This window comes from Dendrobates tinctorius, unplaced genomic scaffold (genome assembly GCF_039654945.1).
Source record: "Dendrobates tinctorius isolate UK_male_01 unplaced genomic scaffold, ASM3965494v1 ptg000038l, whole genome shotgun sequence".
Lineage (NCBI taxonomy): Eukaryota > Metazoa > Chordata > Amphibia > Anura > Dendrobatidae > Dendrobates > Dendrobates tinctorius.
In genome coordinates, this window is record NW_027361706.1 from 10,119,131 (window position 1) to 10,144,318 (window position 25,188).

The window sequence follows — 25,188 nt, forward strand, 5'->3', positions numbered from 1 at the left end:
GCTAAGCAGATCAGTGCATCGAGGTTTCCAGGCAAATTTAAAAAAGGGGTTTTCTGGCAGAATCACCATTGGAGCCATTGAGCACATGGAGTCACTAATGACTCTGGCCACTGTGGACCAAAGTGACTCTGTGTGGCTCCGATAGAGGTTCTTTGTAGATGGACACACAAGTGCAGTAGTATGGCAGATTGAGTTTTATGTCCCCCCTAAAATATGGACACTGTCAAAATGGATCCACTCTAATATGAATTTATGTATGGCAGTATACTAAATGGCTGGCTCTCATGGGGGCACTGTCTGAAACCACAAAGTAGTGCTCCGTGTACAGGGCTGTATGAATGTGAACGAAACCTAACCTTATACACATTACTTTACAAAAAGGCTTGTAGAGAGGGGTGCACCTTATACACATTACATTAGGAAAGGCTTGTAGAGAGGGGTGCACCTTATACACATTACATTAGGAAAGGCTTGTAGAGAGGTGCACCTTATACACATTACTTTAGAAAAGGCTTGTAGAGAGCGTGCACCTTATACACACTACTTTAGGAAAGTCTTCTATAGAGGGTGCCCATCTTGGGTTGTTCAATTTTTTTCTCTCTCTGTGGACCAGAGTGGCATAGTTTCAGTAGTCTCCCGCTTGCCAAACCTGACCAATTGGGTTATGGTTAATGTAAGGCCTGAAAGGGTGTTGGTTGATAACCCTAAAATAATAGTGTCTGCGTTATACACTTTCTAGGTAGCCATGTACTCGGCATAACACACAGCTGTTTTAAAATCTATATTTTCAATTCTCTCCCCCCCCCAGATGCGATGAATATGTCACGCAGCTCGACGAAATGCAGAGGCAGCTGGCAGCTGCAGAAGACGAGAAGAAGACCTTGAACTCTCTGCTCCGCATGGCCATCCAGCAGAAGCTAGCACTGACGCAACGTCTGGAGCATCTGGAGCTTGACAACGAGCAGGCTCGGCGCGTGCGCACAAAATCCACATCCAAAACCAAAACTAGTAACCCCAGTGTAAGTCACGTTCGTTCCTGTGCGGACAGGTCTGAGGGCTCTGTCCTCAACAACCAGGTGTTTTGCAGTGAGAAATATAAGATCTGCTGTGACTAGAGAAGGCAGAACCTTGTTTGTCCCGCTTGGATAGTCCGTGCATGAAACGCCAATTGCTACAATATTTCAGCCACTAAACCTGCGCTGGTCTGTTGTTAAACTGTGTATGCAAATGGTTTTATTAAGCTGAGCTTAATTCTGACTAACACTTGTGTGGGGGGGAGCTTGCGACAAGTTAACGCAGGAAGGAGACGGAGCAGCACTTCCGAAGTTAACCTGTCAGGCGGTTTTCTTTTTAATCTATTTTTGGGAAATGGATTGCAAACTGAAGCCATAATCACTGTTTTTGGACCGGTCTTGCATTATATTCGCAAGCTGGTATTAGATGTTGGGCAGCTATTCTCATTAATGCATGAAGAAAAATTACCTTTTTATATAAAAACCAATATATGGGTTAAACAGGAGACATCCCAGCCTGTCTCTCAGAGTCTGGAAGTGATTGTCAGCCGCTTTGTGGTTACGACACATGGGCGCTTCCTAAAAAATTATAATTGCAGATGAGAGAAAATTTGGATGGGAAGTCGAAATGGTAATTAAGAGGCAGAAATTCTTGCCCATCTCATACCAGTGATTAAAAGCTTCAGGGGTCGCCTATCTGGTGGGGGGTCCGTACCTGGTACCTTAGGTCGGTGGCCCGGCGTAATGCATGTGTCGGTATCATGCACCATTCTAGTGATCCAGAGTAAGCCGTAAAAAGTCGTGTGGAGGAATAAGGGAAGTTTAGCACAGGTTTTACCATCTGCCACCTTTCACGAGCATCTCTTGCAGTACGAGCTAATGCATGCTTTGCTAATCTTTCATTTTAATCCAAGTCAATAGGAGCACAGATTGAGAAAAGTGATGACCTGTAGTCCTTATGTGCCACGTGGTTGGGAAAATCTGCTCAAGTATTAACAAGCTAACAGTATACAGAAATTAGTTCAGACTTCAGAATACTTGATGCTAGGAACACACCAAAAATAAAAAATCTAAATACTTGCTTCGAAAAGGAGATGTGTGGCCCCGTTCCGGCAAGCAAACATCTTACCAATATACTCCAGAATTAGCGGCAGTTTTTTCTTTTTTTTTTTTTCTTGTGTGTAAATAGTATTGAAACCTCTTATTCTATATTGTCATAGAATACCACTGTCAGAAGAAAATCCGCATTATTTATGCAAGCACATAGCGTAACAGGGCTCTACAATTAAAGAAATGCTGACCCCCTAGGGGTCCATGCTTCATTTCGGAAAGCGAGGACGCTTGAATTATATTATGCCAAATTTGTGATTCAAGTGAAGGAAATAATAAAATAATTTAAAAAAAAAAAAAACCTGGAAATTGTGCCGGGAAAAAAAAAAAAGAACTCTATCGAGCCTTAGTTGATCGGAGGTTGAAATACGGCACAATGGTTTTATTTTGGAGAAGAAAAAAAAAATCTATCTAAAGTGCCTACTTTGTAATGCTGTACTATTGTAAAGCCCTGTTCATTCTGGAATTTTCTTAGCAATTTTTTACGTATATTTTGCTTCTTCAGGTCGGAATGGATTGTGTCCTTAATCCCCTAACACAAGTCCCCTAACCTGCTTGTATTATCCCCTTTGCTCGTTTTTTTTTTTCTACACGCTGTGACCCCGGCACCGCTTCTTATCACATCGCTGCCATTCTTTATAGATTATCAGCACTTTGCTTCCTGCGTCGCGACACTCTGCCGCTAAGTAGGCTCAGGTAATGGAGGAATCATGGCCTGGTTTTCCCGAGTGGTGGAGTGTAAAAAGCATTGAGAAATTGCATGCTAGCAAAGGGTTGTTTATTTGCTTTTTTTTTTTTTTTTTTTTTCTTCGTAAAATATTTATACTTTATATATCTCTCGTTAGTGTTTTTCTGTATTCTTGCAAGAAATGGATCAATAGAAAATCTTAAAGAAATGCACAACTATTCGGAGTCGTCACACACTTCATTATTTCACCAACCGAGATCACTCATATTTTTTTCTTTTTCATTTTAGACTTTGTAATCATTTTGTCTAATAGTTAACATTTTGTTTTTCTTTTCTGTTTTTGTCTTTCCTTTGTAATCATTTACACAATTTTATTTTAATTTTTTTCTTTTCTTTTTTCGTTTTTGTTTTAGGCTTTTGTTTGTAATCACTTAGGCTAATTTTTAGTTTTTCTTTTTGATGTTTCTTAATCTTTTGAGCCTAACATTCTTTTTTGACCAATATTATATAAATATATATATTTTTCTTTTGGGACTCAACTTATATTTAGCACAAACAAACTGATCCACTGCCCCCAATCTCTTAGTGCAAGTTCAAACACCTGCTTAGATTTTACTTTTTATTTCTTCAGCATAGTGATTAATTTTTTTTACTTTTTTTTTTTTCCTATTGGAATGGGCTGAAGTTCTTAGGTTGGCATTGTATATTTGCCATATTCTTATATAATGATATGATTATTCTTTTTTTTTTTTTTTGTTATTGCAATATTGATTCTTTTCTCTATAAACACCAATGCATTATTCACTTTAAGCATTATTGGTTTTTTTTTTTCCTCTCTCTGCGTGGGGACAGAAGACATAATGCACTCACTGATTATCTTCCTGCATGTTCAGTGCACAAATGCAAAAAAAAAAAAAAAAGCTTCACTTTTTTTTTTTTTTTTGCACCTTTTATGACTCCAGAGCTTTAGCAGATATTGTTCAACACCTGTAAGAAATTTGCTAACTCGCTTCCCCGCTAATACTTCTTTTAAGAAAGTTTTTGAGAGAGCACACCGCTTCTTCTATATGCCTGGAACAATAATGACTTGCCTGGCCTTGCTTCATTTTTATTTTTTCCAACTAACTAATCTGCACAAATCCTTATCAGTAAATTCCCAATTTGTCATTATAAAATTTCTAATTTTAATTTAATTTTTTTTTCCATTTTTCCAGTTGTAGAATAGTTCCCGGAGAAGAACTTCTTGCGATCCCAGTGCACTGAGATGCACCTATGTCCTACAATCCGAGTAGCTCTTGACTAATTAGATCCAATGGCACAAAAAAAAGCATATATTTAAGACGGGAAACTACTGCACCCACCTTTAATCTATGTTTTACCGTAAGCGTTCCTTCCCATTTCTTTTTAATGTTTTTTTTAATATATCAAAATATATTCTCAGAATCCAAAAAAGCTTTACTATAATATGCTGCTGGGGAAGAAAACTTACAAGTGCTGAACAAAACGCTACGTTCAACTATCCAATGTTCCAGTAAAGTTGGGTAAAGGTTTTTTTTTTAATTATTATTATTCTATTATTATTTTACATCCGATTGTTAAACCTGTGCACTTTTGATATTTTAATATTTTTTTTTTTTCGTGGTTTCATTATATTTTACATAGAAATGTTCTAAACATGTCGTGGCTGCATTATTAGCCTCGACACGGCATTTTTTTTTTTTTTTTTCTGGTGCGTGTTGATTTACATATCAGCACGTCGCCAGGAAAATACCGATTTTTGTTTTTTTGTTGTATGGGTTAATACACTTGACGTTAGATCTCTATAAATTTATATGTTCTGTCTTCTTAAGGCTTTTTTTTTCCACGATTGTGTTTTTTTTTTTTTTTTTTTTGTGTGTGTGTTTTGAATTACTGGTTTTTAACTGCCATGTTCATAAAAAAAATAAAATAAAATCCAGGGTCTGAAAATTCTGGGGTTTTCATACTATATTATTATTCTTAGGAATAGCTTAATGTAACAAGGAAAAAACTTGACTTTCTTTGGTTAAAACAGTAATAGGCACTTGGGGGAAAAAAAATGCAGTTACCATAATAAGTAGTATTACCTAAAAATGTCAGAATGGTCTGATTTTGTTTTTAGGAAATCAAGAATTGCTGATGAACCGAATTTTCTACAACTGTTACCAATTAAATTCCAAATTGGAATTGTTTCTTTTTTAGTTTAGTTTTTTTTTTTTCTTTATTATTGTGCCAAATTCTGGTACATCTAGAAGTGAAACGTCAATGCTAAACTTGTCAAATACCGAGTGTTTCTAAAGCCTTTGTTATGGATACCAGTAGTGCCTTTTTGAGAAATCTTAGATCAGCTTTGATGGGAGTTACATAAAAAAAAAAAAGCATGAAAAATTCTGGAAAAAAAAAAAGTAAAGAAACCATGCGGAGCAATAAGCGCAAAAGACAAAGCATCATCTTGCATATTTTTAATGGAGATACGTACGGTATAGATCTCCGGAAAATGAAAAAATTGTAAAAAATTCCGTTGATCAGTGATTCTTTTTCAGCGCAGATCCTTGCTAATTCGGGGATCGTGGCGAATGATTAATGTCTGCAAACCAAAACTAATAGCTTTGAGGAAAAAAAAACAAAACTTTTTTTTTCCTCTTTAATATGGCAAGATATATTACTGACACATTTGTGGTGGTGGTCCGCCCATCTATGGGGGCGGGGGGAACACAAGGACTTATCTGTTACCTGTGTACGGTGGTGGACTTAGCCTTATCATTCTATCGCTAGCAAATGTGGCAAAACAACGCATTAATATCTGCTCTTGCATGTTGTATTTAACTGCTGTGGTTTTCAGGAAACAGAATCTGCAAGCGGCATCAACAAGCTCCGCTCTGCGGCACCCAACAAGCTCCGCTCGGCGGCTGTTTGTTGAGGCCTAAGGAAATTGTTTTGTAATTGGTACTTGGAAACGGACGTCGTTTTTGCAAATTTTTTTCATTTTTTTGCAACGTGACGGAAATTTAAAAAAAAAAAAAATTGAAAAATTTTAATTACATGTTATAAGGGGGAAAAATGGTTTCTGTTTGCTGGAAAAACAGTTTGGATTCTAGATGTTGGGTTTTTATATGGCTCATCTTTTACAGTATTGATCTTTTAAAATATTGTTACTGCAAATGATTTAATCTGTTCTGTGGGTATTTATTTGAAATTATTTCATAAAGTACTGTATTATGTTAATGTGCATTATTTTTTAGTGGCAAAAGTGTTCTTCAGTTACATGTCATACGCACGTACTCTTGCCAAGTAACCTTTACACAGATCGGAAAGTGGAAGCGGCTCGCCGTCGCGTAGATTGGCGCTTTTTTTTTTTTTTTATAAAGGTCTGCCTAGTGAATGAAAAGTGTTAATGACATTAATACAAGGTTGTGTGTAGCAAGTTGCCTGTGTAAGGGTAGTCACATGTATCAATAAAAATGATAAAGGAACTTTGCGTCTGCTTTTATTTCTTGACTTTGTGGGGACATTGTTGTCATGTGCATATTAATGATGAACGAACATGATGGGATAAGGTGTTATCTGAGCATGCTCAGGCACTAACCGAGTGACTTTGGCGTGCTCGAATAAAATGTTAGAGTCCCCGCGGCTGCATGTCTCACAATTGTTCAACAGCAGGGATTGCCTAACATTCAATTCATGCATGTGTTGCGGCTGTCTAACAGCCGCCACGGGGACTTGAGCATATTTTTTTCAGCACGCCGCAGACACTCGGTTAGCATTATCCCAGCACATTTTAGAGGAGGAAATAGAAAAAAAAATTGAAGCAAAATAATGTGGTCATGATGCATGTTAAGGGGGAAGGATCTACTGCTGACACTGTTATAGGTGTTATGTTCCCTAGTTCTGTACTAATGGCCCCCATCCTGGTATGTATGGCCCCCATCACGCCACACACACACAAATAAACAATTCTATTCACCTTCCCTTTTCTCCCTCGCAGCGTGACGTCCTGTTCTGATGTCGGCAGCTGACTTTAGCATGTAAGCAGTGCTTGAGGTCACTGCCATGCACCCCACCTCCCACGCTGATGTCAGCTACCGGAATATTTCCTTCTCCCCATGCTTGGGACTATGGGTGTGGAGAGCAGTGAAAATTAATTTTCCTTAGTAGCAGACACAGGTGATCGCCTAGCAGCTGCAGGAAGCTGACGGCTGTGACTAACACGTGTGTCGGCTATTAAAGGAAATGAATATTCACTGCTCCCCACTCCCGTAGTTTTGCCCAGCTCTCGGCGCTTCAGTTCAGAGGTGGGAGGGACTATGGGCGTGGGGAGCAGTGAATATTCATCTCCTTTAATAGCTGGCACACGTGTTAGCCGCAGCTGTCGGCTCCTGCCTCCTGTGACCACCACCCGCCACAGAGGGACTATAAGACACCACCCCACACACTTTTCTCCAAACTTTTTTGTGGAAAAAGCGCATCTTATAGTCTGCAAAATGCGGTGTGTGTAAATATATATATATATATATATATATATATATAATATATATATCTCCACCTTCAAACCTGACAATGAAGAATGCTGCAACTCCTTTGTTCAGCCTTAAAAGACTAGCCACCAGTCACTATGTAATTGCAGACTTGTGAATGATCACATAGCATGCACTGTGAGGATTTTCCTTTGCCAGTGCCAGGAGCGATCTTTCATGTAAATACAGGTGCTTCTCACTAAACTAGAATATTATTTAAAAGTTAATTTATTTCAGTTCTTCAATACAAAAAGTGAAACTCATATATAGTTATTATAAAGTGATCTATTTCAAGTGTTTGTCTGTTAATGTTGATGATTATGGCTTACAGCCAATGAAAACCCAAAAGTCATTATCTCAGTAAATTAGAATAAATTAAATAACAAAAAACACCTGCAAAGGCTTCCTAAGTGTTTACAAAGGTCCCTTAGTCTGTTTCAGTAGGCTCCACAATCATGGGGAAGACTGCTGACTTGACAAGTGTCCAGAAGGCAGTCACTGCCACACCCCACAAGGAGGGTAAGCCACAAAAGGTCATTGCTAAAGAAACTGGCTATTGAGAGTGCTGTATCCAAGCATATTAATGGAAAGTTGAGTGGAAGTAAAATGTTTAGAAGAAAAAGGTGCACAAGCAACCCGGGATAACCTTGAAAGTATTAAGAAAAAACTATTAAAAAATTTTTGGGGGGATTCACAAGGAGTGGACTGCTACTGGAGTCATTGCTTCAAGAGCCACCACACACAGACGTATCCAGGACATGGGCTACAAGCGTCGCATTCCTTGTGTCAAGCCACTCATGACCAATAGACAACACCAGAAGCATCTTACCTGGGCCAAGGAGAAAAAGAACTGGACTGTTCTCAGTGGTCCAAGGTGTTTTCAGATGAAAGTAAATTTTGCATTTAATTTGGAAATGAAGGTCCCAGAGTCTGGAGGAAGAGTGGAGAGGCCACAATCCAAGCTGCTGGAGGTCTAGTGTGAAGTTTCCACAATCAGTGATGGTTTGGGGAGCCATGTCATCTGCTGGTGTAGGTCCACTGAGTTTTATCAAGACCAAAGTCAGCGCAGCCGTCTACCAGGAAGCTTTAGAGCACTTCATGCTTCCCTCTGCCGACAAGCTTTTTGGAGATGGAAATTTCATTCTCCAGCAGGACTTGGCACCTGTCCACACTGCCAAAAGTACCAATACCTGGTTTAAAAACAACAGTATCACTGTGCTTGACTGGTCAGGAAACTAGCCTGACCTTAACCCCACAGAGAATGAGAGACCCCAGACCCAACAATGCAGACGAGCTGAAGGTTGCTATCAAAGCAACCTGGGCTTCCATAACCCCTCAGCACTGCCACAGGCTGATCGCCTTCATGCCACACTGCATTGATGCAGTAATTCATGCAAAAGGATCCCAGACCAAGTATTGAGTGCATCTACTGAACATACATTTCAGTAAACCAACATTTCGGATTTTAAAATCATTTTTAAGCCGCTGTTATAAAGTATTCTAATTTACTGAGATAATGACTTTTGGGTTTTCATTGGCTGTAAGTCATAATCATCGACATTGAGGCTAAGTTCACACGTAGCGGAACTCTCGCGGTAACTAGCGATTTGCAAGCGTAATTAGCTTGCAGAATGCTAGCGTTTTCCAAGCGATCTGTAGCATCGCTTGGAGAACTGATTGACAGGTTGGTCACACTCGTCAAACATAGCGTTTGACGAGTGTGACCAACGTTTTACTATTGAGGCCGCCTATGCAGCATCAGTAGTAAAAAGATCTATGTAAAAAAAAATAAAAAATCGTGTTATATTCACCTTCCGATGTCCCGCGCATCTTCAGCGATACACGCGTCAGGTCTCGTTCCCAGTGATGCATTGCGGCATTGACCTTTGTCGCGTCTCACGAGACTGCTACAGCATCGCGAGATATCGACGTCAGCAAAGGTCATCGCAAAGCATCACTGGGAACGGGAGCTGCCGCGTGTATCGCTGAAGCCTGGGGACGCTGCGCAGGACATCGGAAGGTGAATATAACCTGATTTTTTTTATTTTAATTCTATTTTTTACAGGGATATGGTACCCAAAGCCCGGAGGACAGTCTCCTCTCCTCCGGACCGTGGGTACCATCCCCAAATGTTCTGCTTACTTTTCGCATGGTGGGCAACAGAAATAAACGTGAAATAGATCACTCTGTAATGACTATGTATACTAGCTGAAGAGCCCGGTGTTGCCTGGGCATAGTAACTAACTGTGGTTAGTTATAACAGACAATGATTTTATTGCACATATGAGTCTCACTTTTTGTATTGAAGAACTGAAATAAATTAACACTTTAATGATATTCTAATTTAATGAGAAGCACTTGTAGGTAATTTGCTTATTTCTGGCCATGTTTCGACTAGACATGTGCAGCCTCGCACAATACACTTGCATTGAACGAGGCTTCACACGTCTAGTTGGCATGAATGCAAATGGCATACTTGCAGTCTTGTGCTCGCCGCTCATGGCATCGGAGAATCCTCACTGCGTGCAGTAGCCTAAGGTCATACAACCCACTTAATGTGTTAACTGCTTATCCTGGAAATGTTGATCTAATTTTCTATTTTCAGTTAAATTTCTACAAGTATCTGTGAAAGCTTACCCTGAAAACTCAACTTGCTCATCTTTGTCTACCCTGACATACATTTAGGGAGAATTGTGAGGTCTTTATAACGTGGTCAATGGATTGAGCCAACTTTTATCCAATGTGTAGACAATCAGGAGATGGGCCAGATGACATGGATGTTTCAGCCCCCCCATACACTTTAGATAGTGGTCGGTGAAGAAACAGTTTGGCTGATGGTTTGCGCCTGGTAGCGCTCTTTCCCGGCTTCTCTAGAACAAAAGAATCAACAGGTCAAAATCAGAGAGGCCGAATCCTTATCTCACCTGTCATCCTCTATCTGGGGACATTGGGAAGGGGGGAGCATACACATTAGACTGTGGGCTAGATTCTGGGGTGATTGGGGACCAGTGAGGCATGGGTATTATTTCTTTTTTCATCCTCTGCAGAAAAAAAAAATTGTTTTTAATAAAGCGAAACACCAAAAATGTAAAAATCAGATGACCGAGCGTCCAGTCCAGGGTGATGCATTTCAAATATTGTAGTTTATTCCGCCATTATATAACAACGTTTCGACCTGTCATAGGTCTTTATCAAGCATACATAGAAACATACAGAGCAAGTTTATATAGTGTGGCCGGAACACATGCACAAATCACCACAAAAACCAAACCACATTGTTTTTAAAATACAGCGCATAAAAAAAATCAATGCAGGGCATTAAGCCACTAATAGCAATATATGCTAACATTATACAATATAATAAAATGATGAAGAATAATCCCCATCTCCAGTGTTTACAGAACAGTATTGAATAAATCATAGAATCGTAGAGTTGGAAGGGACCTCCTGGGTCATCTGGTCCAACCCCCTGCTCAAAGCAGGATTCGCTAAATCATCCCAGTCAGATGTCTGTCCAGCCTCTGTTTGAAGGCTTCCATTGAAGGAGAACTCACCACTTCTCGTGGCAGCCTGTTCCACTCATTGATCACTCTAACTGTCAAAAAAAATTTTCTAATATCTAATCTGTGTCTCCTCCCATTCAGTTTCATCCCATTGCTTCTAGTCTTTCCTTGTGCAAATGAGAATAAAGTTGATCCTTCTACAATGTGACAGCCCTTTAGATATTTGTAGACAGCTATTAAGTCTCTCAGTCTTCTCTTTTGCAAACTAAACATTCCCAAATCCTGCAACCTTTCCTCATAAGACAGGGTTTGCAGACCGGTCACCATTCTGGTCGCTCTTTTCTGAACTTGCTCCAGTTTGTTGATGTCTTTTTTAAAATGTGGTGCCCAAAACTGGACACAATATTCCAGATGAGGTCTGACCAAAGAGGAGTAGAGGGAAATAATGACTTCACGTGATCTAGACTGTATGCTTCTGTTAATACATCCTAGAATTGCATTTGCCTTTTTTGCTGCTGCATCACACTGTTGACTCATATTCAGTCTGTGATCTATTAGTATACCCAAGTCTTTTTCACATGTGCTGTCACTTAGCCCTATTCCTCCCATTCTATATATGCTTTTTTCATTTTTATTGCCCAGATGTAGTACTTTGCATTTCTCCCTGTTAAAAACCATTCTGTTAGTTGCTGCCCACTTCTCCAGTTTATTTAAATCTTTTTGAATCCTCTCTCTCTCTCTTCTCTAGTATTAGCTATCCCTCCTAGCTTTGTGTCATCAGCAAATTTAATCAGTTTACCCTCAATTCCTTCATCTAAATCGTTGATAAAGATGTTGAACAATACAGGGCCCAGGACAGAGCCCTGTGGTACCCCACTTGAGACATTCTTCCAACTGGATGTGCAGCCATTTACGACCACTCTTTGGGTCCGATCACTAAGCCAGTTATGAATCCACCTAACAGTTGCCTTGTCCATTCCATACTTAGTCATTTTTTCAATAAGGATTGTATGAGAGACTTTGTCAAATGCTTTGCTGAAGTCAAGATATACTATATCTACAGCATTTCCTTGATCCACCCAATCAGTGATACCGTCATAGAAGGAAATTAAGTTAGTCTGACATGACTTATTAGTTACAAACCCATGCTGACTCTGTTTGATCACTTCATTCTTATCCAGGTATTGACATACATGTTTAATAATTTGTTCAAAGATCTTTCCTGGTATAGAAGTCAGACTCACCGGTCTATAGTTGCCTGGGTCCACCTTCTTCCCCTTTTTGAAGATAGGAACAACATATGCTCTTCTCCAGTCTTCTGGCACTTCTCCTGTTCTCCAAGAATTTTCAAAGATTATGGAGAGGGGTTCAAAAATTTCTTCTGCTATCTCCTTCAGTACTCTGGGGTGTAATTCATCTGGACCTGGAGACTTGAATTCATTTAGGTTAGCTAAGTGTTTCCTCACTATCTTTCTGTTTATAGATATCCTGGATTCTTCTATTCCCTTAATAGGACAGTGAATAACAGTTGGTGTTACATTTCCTTTCTGAGAGAAAACAGATGCAAAATAGGAATTTAAAAGTTCAGCCTTCTCAACATCCTGTCTTACCATTTCATCATTTTCATCCTGTAAAAATCCTATAGCATCTTTGACTTTTCTTTTACTTTTGACATATCCCCAAAATCCTTTATTATTGCTTTTGACATCTCTTGCAAGCCTCAATTCATTTTCAGCTTTACTAATCTGATTTGTGCCCTGCAGGTTCTGCAGACAGCATTATATTCTTTTTTAGATATGCCTCCCTCTTTCCATTTTATAAACATTTTTTTCTTCCTTTTTAGCATGTGCTTAAGTTCTGTGTTCACCCATCCTGGTTTCCTTAAATGCTTCCTATTCTTCCCTCTTTTCGGAATTGTTAACAACTGTGCTTTGAGAATTTCATTTTTCAAGATTTCCCATCCTTCCTGGACATTTTTGTTTTTAAGGATATCTAGCCATTGGATCCCTCCAATTATCTTTCTGAATCCCTTAAAATCTGCCTTTCTGAAATCTAACCTTGACGTCTGAGTCTTCACAGGTCTTCCGCCTCTAGTTATCCAAAATTCTAAAATAGCATGGTCGCTACCTCCTAGGGTTCCAGCCACTTTTACCTCCTCAACCATTTCCTCCCTGTTTATAAGGATTAGATCCAAGGTAGCAGTTCCCCTTGTTTTCTCCCCTACCTTTTGGAAGATAAAGTTGTCAGCTAGAGAGGATAAGAATTTCCTTGACCTGTTAGTTTTGCCTGAGAGAGATTCCCAACAAATGTCTGGATAGTTGAAATCTCCCATGACCACTATGTCATATTTTTTGGAGAACTTGGCCATTTGATGCATAAAGAGTTCATCCATATCTTCAGCTTGCACAGGCGGCCTGTAGTAAATGCCTACAATGGTGTCCTTTCCATTGTTCTGTCCTTGTATTCTTACCCAAACAGTTTCCACAGAACTCCCAGTCTCTGAAGATTCAATCTCTGTGCAGATATACGCGTTTCTAACATACAATGCAACACCCCCTCCTCGTTTATCAAGTCTGTTTCTTGCAAATAAGTTGTATCCTTCTAGTCTTGTATTCCAATCATGTGTATTGTCCCACCAAGTTTCAGTGATTCCAATGACATCATATTTCTTTTCCTGTGTTAGTAGTTCCAATTCTCCTTGTTTGTTGCCCATGCTTTGTGCATTAGTATAGAAACATTTTAGTTTGTGATTGGTTTCTCTTTCTCCAATATTTTTATTAATTAGATTCTTTCGTCTTTGTTCTTCCTTTCCACTTCTAATAGCAGAGTTCTCAATAGCATTTGTCAGGTGTATGGCTTTTTCTGGTCTTTTGCTTCCCTTCCCATGTTGTTCTAGTTTAAAGCTCTCCTTACAAGTGTAGCAAGGCGACTTCCAAATACATGCTTTCCAGTCTTCGTAAGGTGCACCCCATCTCTAGCAAGTAGTCCATCGTATAAGTAGTTCACTCCGTGATCCAGAAATCCAAATCGTTGCTGACGGCACCATCGACGTAGCCAGTTGTTCACCTGCAGAATCTTATTCCACCTCCTTGTTCCATGGCCATCCACTGGGAGGATGGAAGAGAAGACCACCTGCGCTCCCAGTTCTTTCACTTTCTTGCCTAAGTCTTCAAAGTCTCTGCAGATGGTTTCCAGGTCGTTTCTTGCGGTGTCATTTGTCCCCACATGTAGTAGCAGGAATGGGTAGTCATCTGTAGGTCTGAAGAGTCCTGATATCCTGTCAGACACATCTTTAATTTTTGCACCTGGAAGACAGCACATTTCTCTTGAAGTTATATCCGGTCTGCAGATAGCGGCCTCTGTTCCTCTCAACAGGGAATCCCCCATGACCACCACTCTCCGTTTCTTCTTCACAACATTTTTCTTTCTCCATCCAGGAGGACTCTGAAGGCGTACAAGGTTGCTGTTTGTTGGCAAAGTCTTATCCTGATGTATTTCTTCATCCACCAATCCACCAATCCATAATTAGCAACCTCGTAGCCATCCCCTTAGTGTGGATCATGAATATTTATCAGGCAACATGCAAGGAGCCAATAATAAGAATACCATAAAATAGCGCCAAAAATTCTAATAAAAAGGTGCACACTAGGCATGCACCCATTCAACCAATAGTATGCAAGCATCGTGTTGTCATGGAAACACCAAACCTTTCATTGGTAACTCATGTCTCTTGTGGCCCGCGCGTCCACACAGCACACACCCACCGCCACACAAGGGTGGTCACATGACTCCATCCCCAATGACGCGCGCAGTGAGTGTGCATCGGCGGCGCGCATAGCCACGATCGTGTGATCACACAGAAGGGGCATGCCCACCGAAGTGACCAGACCAACCTATCCAGGTCCTAATGCAGGCAGCGATGTATATATGCGTTGTGTTATAACCTATGGCAACTGTCCATGGCAACTGTCCATATATAAAGGGATTTATACACAAAACAGAACAAGAAAAGAAAAAAGATGAGAGGAACAAGAATAGGGGCGTAACAACAATCATCAATTAGTAATACATACCGTATATACATAAGGAATCACAGATGGATTATCTATCCAATGATATCAGCTTCATCCCTTCACCTTCGTCCATCCAAGTTCACTTCTATAAAGGGGAACCATGTAAAATAAAAAACAGATAATGTTAAAAAAAACCTGATGATAATGATAATCAAGAAGAGATGTATTTAAGGCAGACTATTATACAAATTGTATTCAGTATTCAAACCTTTGGGTTGAAAAGTCCCCAATTAAAAAATCCATCGTAATTCCTTTCTTTTTAACATTTTATGCCTATCCCCACCCCTTCTTTGTACAGAGACACTACCAATGACCCTAAATCTCAACTGGTTCGCTGAATATTTCCGAGAATATGTCTGAGATCAGGTAAATCAGTGACTTCAGTCCCGATGGTACTTTTATGTTTGCTTATACGAGCTCTAATTTCCATGGTGGTCTCCCCCCCCATACTAGCCCACAGGGGCATAAAATCATATATTTAACAAATTTTAATGAGCACGTACACGTCTCTTAATGTATATGTCATACCAGAATGGGGATGATAGAATGAATGCCCTTAATCATGTTACCAGAACATGCACACCCCAGAAAGGGAAAATTCCCTAATCTTTGAGTGTTAAGTGTCATTTGCAATCCTTTGATGTGCCAAAATCTGATTCCACAAAACAATCTTTCAAGTTCCGACCCCATCTGTATGATAGAAGTGGCTGAGAGCCAAAATCTGGTATTTCAGGTAAACCCCTTATGAAATAAGGGTCAATGCCTATTCAAAATGCCCACTATTTGTCCACTAGCTGGTCAATATGTTGATACAAAAGGAATGTTTTTTGCCATTTGTCTCCTACTGGTCCCTGTTAATAGTTCACGTCTCAATCTGGTTGATCTCATTCTGGAAAGAAAAAAGTTCAGCGAGACTACCATGCCAAAAAAAATCAATATAATGCCAACAGGTTCAGATATGACACCAGAGGATGGAACTGTACACATACCTGTCCTCGAATACCGCCATGTAGATGTTCGCATAAGTGGGTGCCACATAGGACCCCATGGCAGTGCCGCGACACTGCAGAAAAAAATCACCTCCAAAGAAAATAATTCCAATGATAAACTCAAGCAGCATCAGGACAAGTTGATCACACTCTGGGGCCATTTCCGAGCCCGATAGCGTATCAGCCACAGCCTGGAGGCCTTTTCCATGTTCAATAGATGTATATAGATAACAAAACCACATCAATTGTGATGCCAAAATGGTGGATCCTGTAACTAATATCTTTAATCTTTTCCATAGAAACACTAGTGTCCTTAACAAAAGGACTGCCTTCGATGGCAAATTTATGCAAAATGCGATACAGAAAATGGTTGTTTTTACTTAAAAGGGAACCTCTGACAGACGATCGGAAGTCAAAGTAGGTTCATCAAATCTTTATGTACCTTAGGGAGGATATACAGTACGGGTACAACAGAGGATTCAACAATAAGATATTCAGACAGCATTTGATCAATGATAATAATAATCTTTATAGAGCGCCAACATATTCCGCAGCGCTTTACAGTTTAACAGTTTCAAAAAAATGAGCAAATTGTAACATAGTAACATAGTTTTGAAGGCTGAAGGAAGACCTTATGTCCATCTAGTTCAGCCTATTTTTAGTGCAGCTGTTCTGCATTGTTGATCCTGGGGAAGGCAAAAAACCCACAGAGTAGAAGCCAATTTTCTCCATAGGGAAAAAAATTCCTTCCCCTAAGCTGGGTCAACCATCTACCTATAATATTATGTTATTCGTAACCTTCTATACTGTTACAAGAAAAGCATCCATTCCTTTCTTACATTCATTCAGTGAGTTGGCCATCACCACTTCCTCAGGAAGAGAATTCCAGAGCCTCACTGCTCTTACCGTGAAGAACCCTCTTCTATGCTGGTGCAGAAATTGTCTTTCCTCCAAACGAAGAGAATGCCCCCTTGCTCTTGTCACAGTCCTTGGTACAAACAGTTCATTGGAGAGATCTCTGTATTGCCCTCTGATATACTTGTACATATATATTAGGTCTCCCCTAAGTCTTCTTTTTTCTAGAGTAAATAGACCTAATTTTGATAACCTTTCTGGGTATTGTAGTGAATCAACTCCATTTATCATTTTAGTAGCCCGCCTTTGAACCCTTTCAAGTTCAGTAAAGTCTGTCTTGAGCACCGGCGTCCAAAATTGCACACAATACTCCAAGTGTGGTCTGACGAGTGATTTGTACAGAGGGAGAATTTTGTTTTCATCTCGTGTCCCCAGACCTCTTCTAATGCATCCCATGACCCTAATTGCTTTGGTGGCAGCTGCCTGACACTGGGCTCTCCAATTTAGCTTCTTATTGACTAAGATGCCGAAGTCTTTTTCCATGTCTGATTTCCCCAGCAGTTTCCCATTTAGTAAGTAATTGTAGCATCTGTTTCTCCTTCCCATGTGCATAACCTTACACTTATCTGTGTTAAACCTCATTTGCCATTTTTCAGCCCAATTCTCCAATTTATTCAAATCTGTCTGTAGTTGCAAACTGTCCTCCTTTATGTTAACTACCTTACATAGTTTTGTATCATCTGCAAATACTGATATTTTACTGTGTAAGCCATCCACTAGATCATTACTAAATATATTAAATAGTAGGGGGTCCAATACAGAACCCTGTGGTACCTCACTAGTAACCCTGGCCCAATCTGAGTATGCCCCATTAATAACCACTCTTTGTTTTCTATCACTTAGCCAGCTACCTACCCATCTACACACATTTTCCCCTAGCCCAAGCTTTCTCATCTTACTTACCGATCTTTTATGTGGGACAGTGTCAAATGCTTTAGAGAAGTCGAGATAAATGACATCCAATGATTCCCCTTGGTCCATTTGAGAGCTTACATCCTCATAGAAGCTGATCAGGTTAGTTTGACAGGAGCGATCCTTCATAAATCCATGTTAATATGGAGTTAAACATTTATTAACATTGAGATATTCCATAATGGTATCCCTTAGAAACCCTTCAAAAATTTTACCCACAACAGATGTTAAGCTTACCGGCCTATAGTTTCCAGGTTCCCTTTTACACCCCTTTTTGAATATTGGTACCACATTTGCTTGCCGCCAATCAAAAGGAAGAGACCCTGTTTCTATAGAGTCTTTAAATATAAGGAATTAGAGGCCTGTCTATCACATTACTTAACTCCCTTAATACCTGAGGGTGAATGACATCAGGGTCTGGTGATTTATCCATTTTAATCTTACTAAGGCGGTTCTGCACTTCTTCCTGGGTTATGCAGGTAATACTTAATGGGGAGTTTACATTGTGCAATTATTGACCAGAAGATGCAATATCGATTGAAAATGTGATGTAGAATCACAGGTTAATTTCTCATAAACAATTCATCGTTCAATTTACGTAGTATTTCCGCTTTATATTTATATCTATCCATTACAACCACCGCTCCGCCCTTATCGGCTGGTTTAATTGGAATTTATTATTAGCCAGATCATTCAAAGCTTTCCTTTCAATGGCCAATAAATTGTGTCCAATTTTTAAACGAAATTTGTTCTTTAACAATTCAATATTGTTTTTCACAAACTGTATATACTATTTTACAAAATGGTTGCTATATGGTGGTTGAAATTTCCTCTTGTAGAGTATGACTTCATGTAATGAAAACATTGAAGTAGGACCCTCAACAATTGCTCCAGAGTTATCCACACGTTCCCCAAAAAATGATGCTAACCGCAATCTTCTAAAAATACATTTAAGTCACTCTGTAATTGAAACCAATCTGGTACATTAGAAGGATAAAAGGACAGTCCTCTTGATAAAACATCTAATTGAATGTCTGTTAAAGAAATTGATGAAATATTTACCGCCATGTCTCTATTATTTAGGCATCCTTCCGTTTCTCCACCACATTCCTTGTCCTCATTGTGGCATGTCTCGTTGTCTTCTGCTCCCGCACGGTTCCTCTTGGGTTTCTGACCGCCTCTGTGATACCTCCTTTAGATGTTGTTTTGTCCACTTTGCTTTTTCCCTAAAAATCTGTTGAAGTGGATCCTTCTACACTTGACTCTGTTGATTCTGATTCAGCCGCTGTGAAGCCAAAATCTTGCACGTTCCTCTCCTGAGGTCTCCGTCGTTTCCTCATCTGGACCGCTCTGCCCTTCTTATTAAAATTAGACTGAGTTCCTAATTGCCAATTCAACATACGACTCGTTTTATAGTCCTCTGCATCATGGAAACATTTTGATCATTTGTTCTATATCACTCCTGTATTTAACAAGATTCTCATCCACCTTAGTTTTAAGGAAAGTCCATTCCTGTGCTGTCAGCTGTTCAATCAATTGACCCTACAGGTCAGAGAGATCGTTCCCGATTGTCTCCACCTCTATAAGGAAAAATTCAATATTAATCAACATAATATCAAAGGCAAATTTATTTCAGATTGATTCAAATTTCTCAAAAAACTGTAAATTATTTGGCAGCGAGGTGGGTCTCAGATGTGGCCATAGCCCCCGAGGAATCCCGCGTGCCTTATGATATTCAATCAATGTGGTAACATGGAGCTCAAAGGAAGTAAGTCTCATCTCGTTCTTCCATTTCCCATGTCTGTTGTAGGTATATTCAAAAAGGTAATGTCCATACCTGGGCCAGACAGTATCCTTGCAGCATCATCATCAGTATATGAAAAAGTAGTAGCGGTTTCTGGCATCCAGAAATATATAAATTTCGGTCATCTCGGATAGGTGACCGCCGGCCAGGGTTCACATAGATATTCACAGATAAAAGGAAGGTTGACAGCACTCACAAAGGTGGACGCTTGATCAGAGATTCAAAGAACCCACTTGGAAGATCAACAGCGTAAAGAAAAGTAAACCGTGTCCAGTCCAAGGGGGTTTGGTTTTTGTGGTGATTGGTGCATGTGTTCCGGCCACACTATATAAAGCTGCTCTGTATGTTTCTATATATACTTGATAAAAACCTATGACAGGTCGAAACGTTGTTATATGATGGCGAAATAAACGTAAATATTTGAAATGCATCACTCTTGACCGGACGCTGTTTACTTTCCGTTATACTGTTAATCTTACAAGTGGGATCTCTGAACGAGCGTCCACCTCATTGAGCGCTGTCAGCCTTCCTTTTATCCGTGATTTGATTAGAATCATGCCTTGTTACTTTTGCAATGTGTATAGGATGTTTAAAATGCAGTATTTTCTACGGTTCGCCGGTCAGCCCAGAACGAAGGCTAATCGGTCTCCTTTCCCCAAAGAGAATAGAATGGAAAGGGCTTGTAGTTCTAGCATTTAACCACTAGATGACGCCATGCTCATATTTAGAGACGAATTTCGGAGCGCAAACATAAGCCAGCCTGTTGTATGGACACACAGGATCTATTTTACCATGACATCACATGATTTAATAGTCATTTAGAAAGAAATGGGACCACGATTTTTTTTTTTTTACAATATTAGCTTTCAAAAATTCTGTTCTAAGTTCCAAACTGCAGTATAAAATAGTCCAATTTGTGATAAAACTGCATTACTGTTCATCCATATCTAAAATCACCTGTTTGTGGCCCATATAACTATTTGTTATATTGTTTGACATCTGTCTTTTCCTTCACGTTTGCAAAAACAAAAGCGTAATTCGGTTTCCTGTAACCTTCTTGCACTGTATCCGTGGAAGCTGATGCCATATGCATTTATTGAATCAATGGACCAGTCTCATGCTTATAGAAGTGTGAGAGATTGTAAATGGTTTTTAGGCAGGAGTGGAAAAAATGCTGCAAAAGAATGCTATAAAAAATAGAAGGGTTAATCATTTATATTTTGTTAGTTGATACAAATAAAGTAAATGAACAAAAGATAAAACTAAATAGCATCAATATTTGTATTTACCACACTTCGCCTTTAAGACTTCGTTGAAACTATCCCATAGTCTAAGGCAGGGACATCAAACTCATACACAGAGGGCCAAAATTAAAAGCTTGGACAAAGTTGCAGGCCAACCTGGATATTTAATTAAAAAAAATCTACAGTTGAGGAAGTTTTTCCTTATTATCAAATATAACGATTTAACTTTTTCATATGGAAACAAAAATAAAGGGGTACAGGAATAATCTAAAATGTTATGTAAGAGCAATAAAAAGCATATGGCCCCATGGCCTAGTTTAAATATGTAATAAAGGATAAAAAACCTTGAATAATACAGATAATAAAGCAAGATGCCAACAAAAGTGCCCCCACAGTGAATAATTCCACAGTACCCTCCACACACAGTATGATGACCCTACTGTACTCCCCTCTCACAAACCCCGCAACAAAGAATAGAGACCCATCACAGTATGATTCTCCCACTGTAATCCCCACAAAACCCTCCATACAGTGTAATAGGCCTCACATAGTCCTCCATACAGTATAATGGGCCCCGCATTGTCCTCCTTACAGTATGAAGGCCACACATAGTGCTCCATACAGTATAATGGGCCCCGCATTGTCCTCCTTACAGTATGAAGGCCACAAACAATGCTATGCTCCATACAGTATAATGGCCACACATAGTGCTCCATACAGTATAATGGCCACACATAGTGCTCTGTACAGTATAATGGCCCCATAGAGTTCACCATACAGTATTGTTATGATTGAGTCACCGTAGGAGGCAAAAATAGAAATGCTAGCTAAGTCCAGAAAACCAGAGAAGTTGGCAGCTATCGGATTGCAGACCCCTAAACCTATCAACACAACTAGCAGTAGCCGTGGGGGGCTCCTACAATGCCCTAGGCCCCTCGATCACAGCCGGAGGACTACATAGCCTAAAGACAGAAAGGGAAATCTAAACTGCCCCAGAGCAGACCCCAAAGCAAAAGGCAGCCCCCCACATATAATGACGGTGAAGCAAGAAGAAAGAACAAAACACAGGCAGAAAGATAGACTGAGCAAAGATGGGGCCCAAGCTAGCTTAGATAGGAAAGGACAGGAAGGCTGCTGTCTGCAATCCGTGAAAACCCCTATGAAAATAAGAGCCAACAAACTGACAGTAAAAAAGGCCCTGAAGACGCTAGGCTTCAAAAAAAGGCTATGTCAGTACTCAGGAATATTCTGAAGACAGAGCAACAAGCAAAAGGAGATTCTGCTCACCCCAGCAGGGAATGGCAGAATCCAGAAAAGCAAGGAAAACAAAACACTAATGCAAAAAGGCAAAGCAGAAATCTTAGCTTTAGATGCGCAGGAATCAGACTGGTTTCCTAGAAGTCCACAGAGAAATCACCCGCAGGCCAGAAGGGCGTCGGCAGCCTTATATCCAGTCATAAACTCCACTCAGCCAGTCGTCATCATCAGCCCCAGGTGTTTGACAATCAGGCTCACTACCTTTCTTCACCAGAAGAGGGAGTTCCTCGGGCCTCAGTAGTGAAGGGGAAAATGAACTCACAACACAGTATAATGACCACACATAGTGCTCCATACAGTATAATGGCCCCGTACAGTTGTTCATACAGTATAATTGCCACACATAGTGCTCCATACAATATAATGGGCCCCACATAGTGCTTCATACAGTGTAATGAGTCCAACATAGTGCTCCATACAGTAAGATGGGCCCCACATAGTCCTCCATACAGTATAATGGCCCCCATAGAGTGCTCCATACAGTATAATGGCCACATATAGTCCTTCATACAGTATAATGGCCACACATAGTGCTCCCTACAGTATAGTGGGCCCCACATAGTGCTTCATACAGCGTAATGGGCCCTACATAGTGCTTCGTACAATATAATGGCCACAAACCGTGCTCCATACAGTATAATGGACCCACATTCTCCTCACTACAGTACAATGGCCCTACATCATGCTCCATACAGTATGGAACCTGCCTGGTGTCGCAGGTCAAATATACATGGGGGATCCGCCCGTTATCGCAGGCCAAATATAATCACCCTGAGGGCCAGAGTTTAACATATGTGGTCTAAGTACACAATTTTTGAAGGAACTCTGCAGGGGGGTTGTTCAAAACATCTTGGAGAGCTAACCACAGATCTTCTGTAGATGTAGAATTTGGCAAATCCATCTGTCTCTTTATGTAATCCTAGACCAACTGGATGATGTTGAGACCAGCGCTCTGCAGGGGCTGAATCATCAGCTCCTGGACCCCTTGTTCTTCTTTGCACTGTAGATCAGATGTAGGAAAACTGCAGGCCGCAGGCCACATCTGGCCCTTTGGCTGTTCCAGTCTGGCCCACAGACCGAGACAGCTGAAGGGCTGAAAACACTGGGCCACACCATGCCCTTCCCCGCTCTTCATCCATCTGCTACCCACTGTCACCGCTATCTGCGTTCTCAGAATGCAGAGAGCGGTGAATACATTGATGGAGGATGGGGCCACCGACTCCGTCTTCCACCAATCAGCATGAAAGACAGCAGATGTGATGATGTAATTTAATCGCACTGCTGCTGAGACTCCTCACACAGGAGACAGGAGCAGAGCATCGGGGGAATGAGAGCGAAGAGCATTGGCGCCATGTTCCATTCACACATGAGGAGAGTTCCACACTGAGCATGTGGCAAAGGTGAAAATTTCTTCAGGCGCCATTGTGAATATTATGCTGTTTGCTACATATGGCTGGTTTACCGGTGGGCCACTGATGCTCTGGAGAAGCATATCCTTCGAGGCTTTCTCTAGCTTCCAAATGATAGCCAACGGCACCCTGGCTACAGCTTTGTACCAGGATGAGCTATTCACAGCCATTGTCAGACCTTACGATGGCGCAGATACCCTGGGTTTCTCATGGTGTAAGTCGAAGCATGGCCTCATGTAGCCAAAGTGTGTCGGTAGCTCCTGGGTGATAAAGGCATTGATGCCTTCTCGTCCAAACATTCCTCAGACCTGAATCCAAATGAGAACCTTTGGGACATTATGTATCGGAGCATCTGACATAATCAAGTAATCCCACAGACTGTCCTGTCTGATGTGCTGACCCAGGTCTGGGATGACATTCCCCCCGACTACATCACAGTCACATCAGTAGCAATGACGTTACCGGGTGTCCATACAGGAATGTGGGGAAGGGTCATATTATGGGCTTTCGAGATGCAATTCATGCAAAATGGAAACACCATCATTCATACATATTGGAACCTCCTGGGATTTCTATATTTTACTTTGATTTTCAGATTATTTGGAATCCAGTCTTCATTTAGTTGATGTCTTTGGCTTGCATTGACCGAATTGCACAATTTACATCGGTAAAGATTTTCACGTTGTATCTTTCATTATCAAGACCTAATGTGTCAATTAAGTGCTCCCTTCATTTTTCTCAGCATTTATCACCATAAATGGTCAGAATCGCATAAAAATAAAAGAAGCGACGTTTAACTGAATGATCCCCTATTTTTCCCGTTCCAAACCCCCTCTGGGTCCATGATGGTCTCTACTCGCTTTTTACTCTTGGCACATAGGACTTTATCACTTGACCAATCACTGGCTGAGGAGGGTCACTATTGTGGCCAGTGATTGGCTGGGCAGTCCTTTCCTGTGTGTCGAAAGGGATCAGGAAGGAATGATCAGCAGGGTCCCAGGTAGGATCGCCCGGTATCGGTGAGAGAAGTCTGATTTTGTGTTTTCTTTCATGACATTCCACAACACTTTTTTTTTTTTTTTTTACATTTTATTAACTGGACAAGCCCTTTAATCAGCACAAAATATCTGCAGATGATAATTAAGTTCATCTCTGTTTTCATATCTGGGTCATACGTTCTGAGAGACAACGCAGGCGCTAGCCCTTATACAGAAAATAGAAGATAATTAAGCTTTTCCCCTAGACTTTTATTTGCATATTGATTATCAGGTAAATCTTGAATTATTCTTTCCCCTGTGCAGCCTGATGGGGCTCGATTGCTATAAAATTCTAGTGGAAATCTGTTTTCTTTACCCCCGAGGCCGTGAATGTTGAAAAAGCAAAGCCGCAATAATGAATCATAGAATCATAGAATCATAGAATCGTAGAGTTGGAAGGGACCTCCTGGGCCATCTGGTCCAACCCCCTGCTCAAAGCAGGATTCGCTAAATCATCCCAGTCAGATGTCTGTCCAGCCTCTGTTTGAAGACTCCCATTGAAGGAGAACTCACCACTTCTCGTGGCAGCCTGTTCCACTCATTGATCACTCTAACTGTCAAAAAGTTTTTTCTAATATCTAATCTGTGTCTCCTCCCATTCAGTTTCATCCCATTGCTTCTAGTCTTTCCTTGTGCAAATGA

General features: G+C 40.4%; 1 protein-coding gene across 2 annotated transcripts in view; it reads left to right on the plus strand.

Moving 5' to 3' along the window:
- Positions 1–6,302, plus strand: part of BICD2 (BICD cargo adaptor 2) — a 110,330-nt gene extending 104,028 nt beyond the window's left edge. The window contains exons 7-8 of one of the 2 annotated variants that reach the window (XM_073574189.1): positions 809–1,019; positions 4,026–6,302. In XM_073574189.1, the coding sequence (XP_073430290.1) occupies positions 809–1,019; positions 4,026–4,031 (217 nt within the window). In that variant the 3' untranslated portion in view covers positions 4,032–6,302. Of the gene's footprint in view, positions 1–808 lie in introns of both variants that reach the window. The other variant, XM_073574188.1, reaches the window with a different exon arrangement.
- The last annotated feature ends 18,886 nt before the right edge of the window (positions 6,303–25,188 follow it).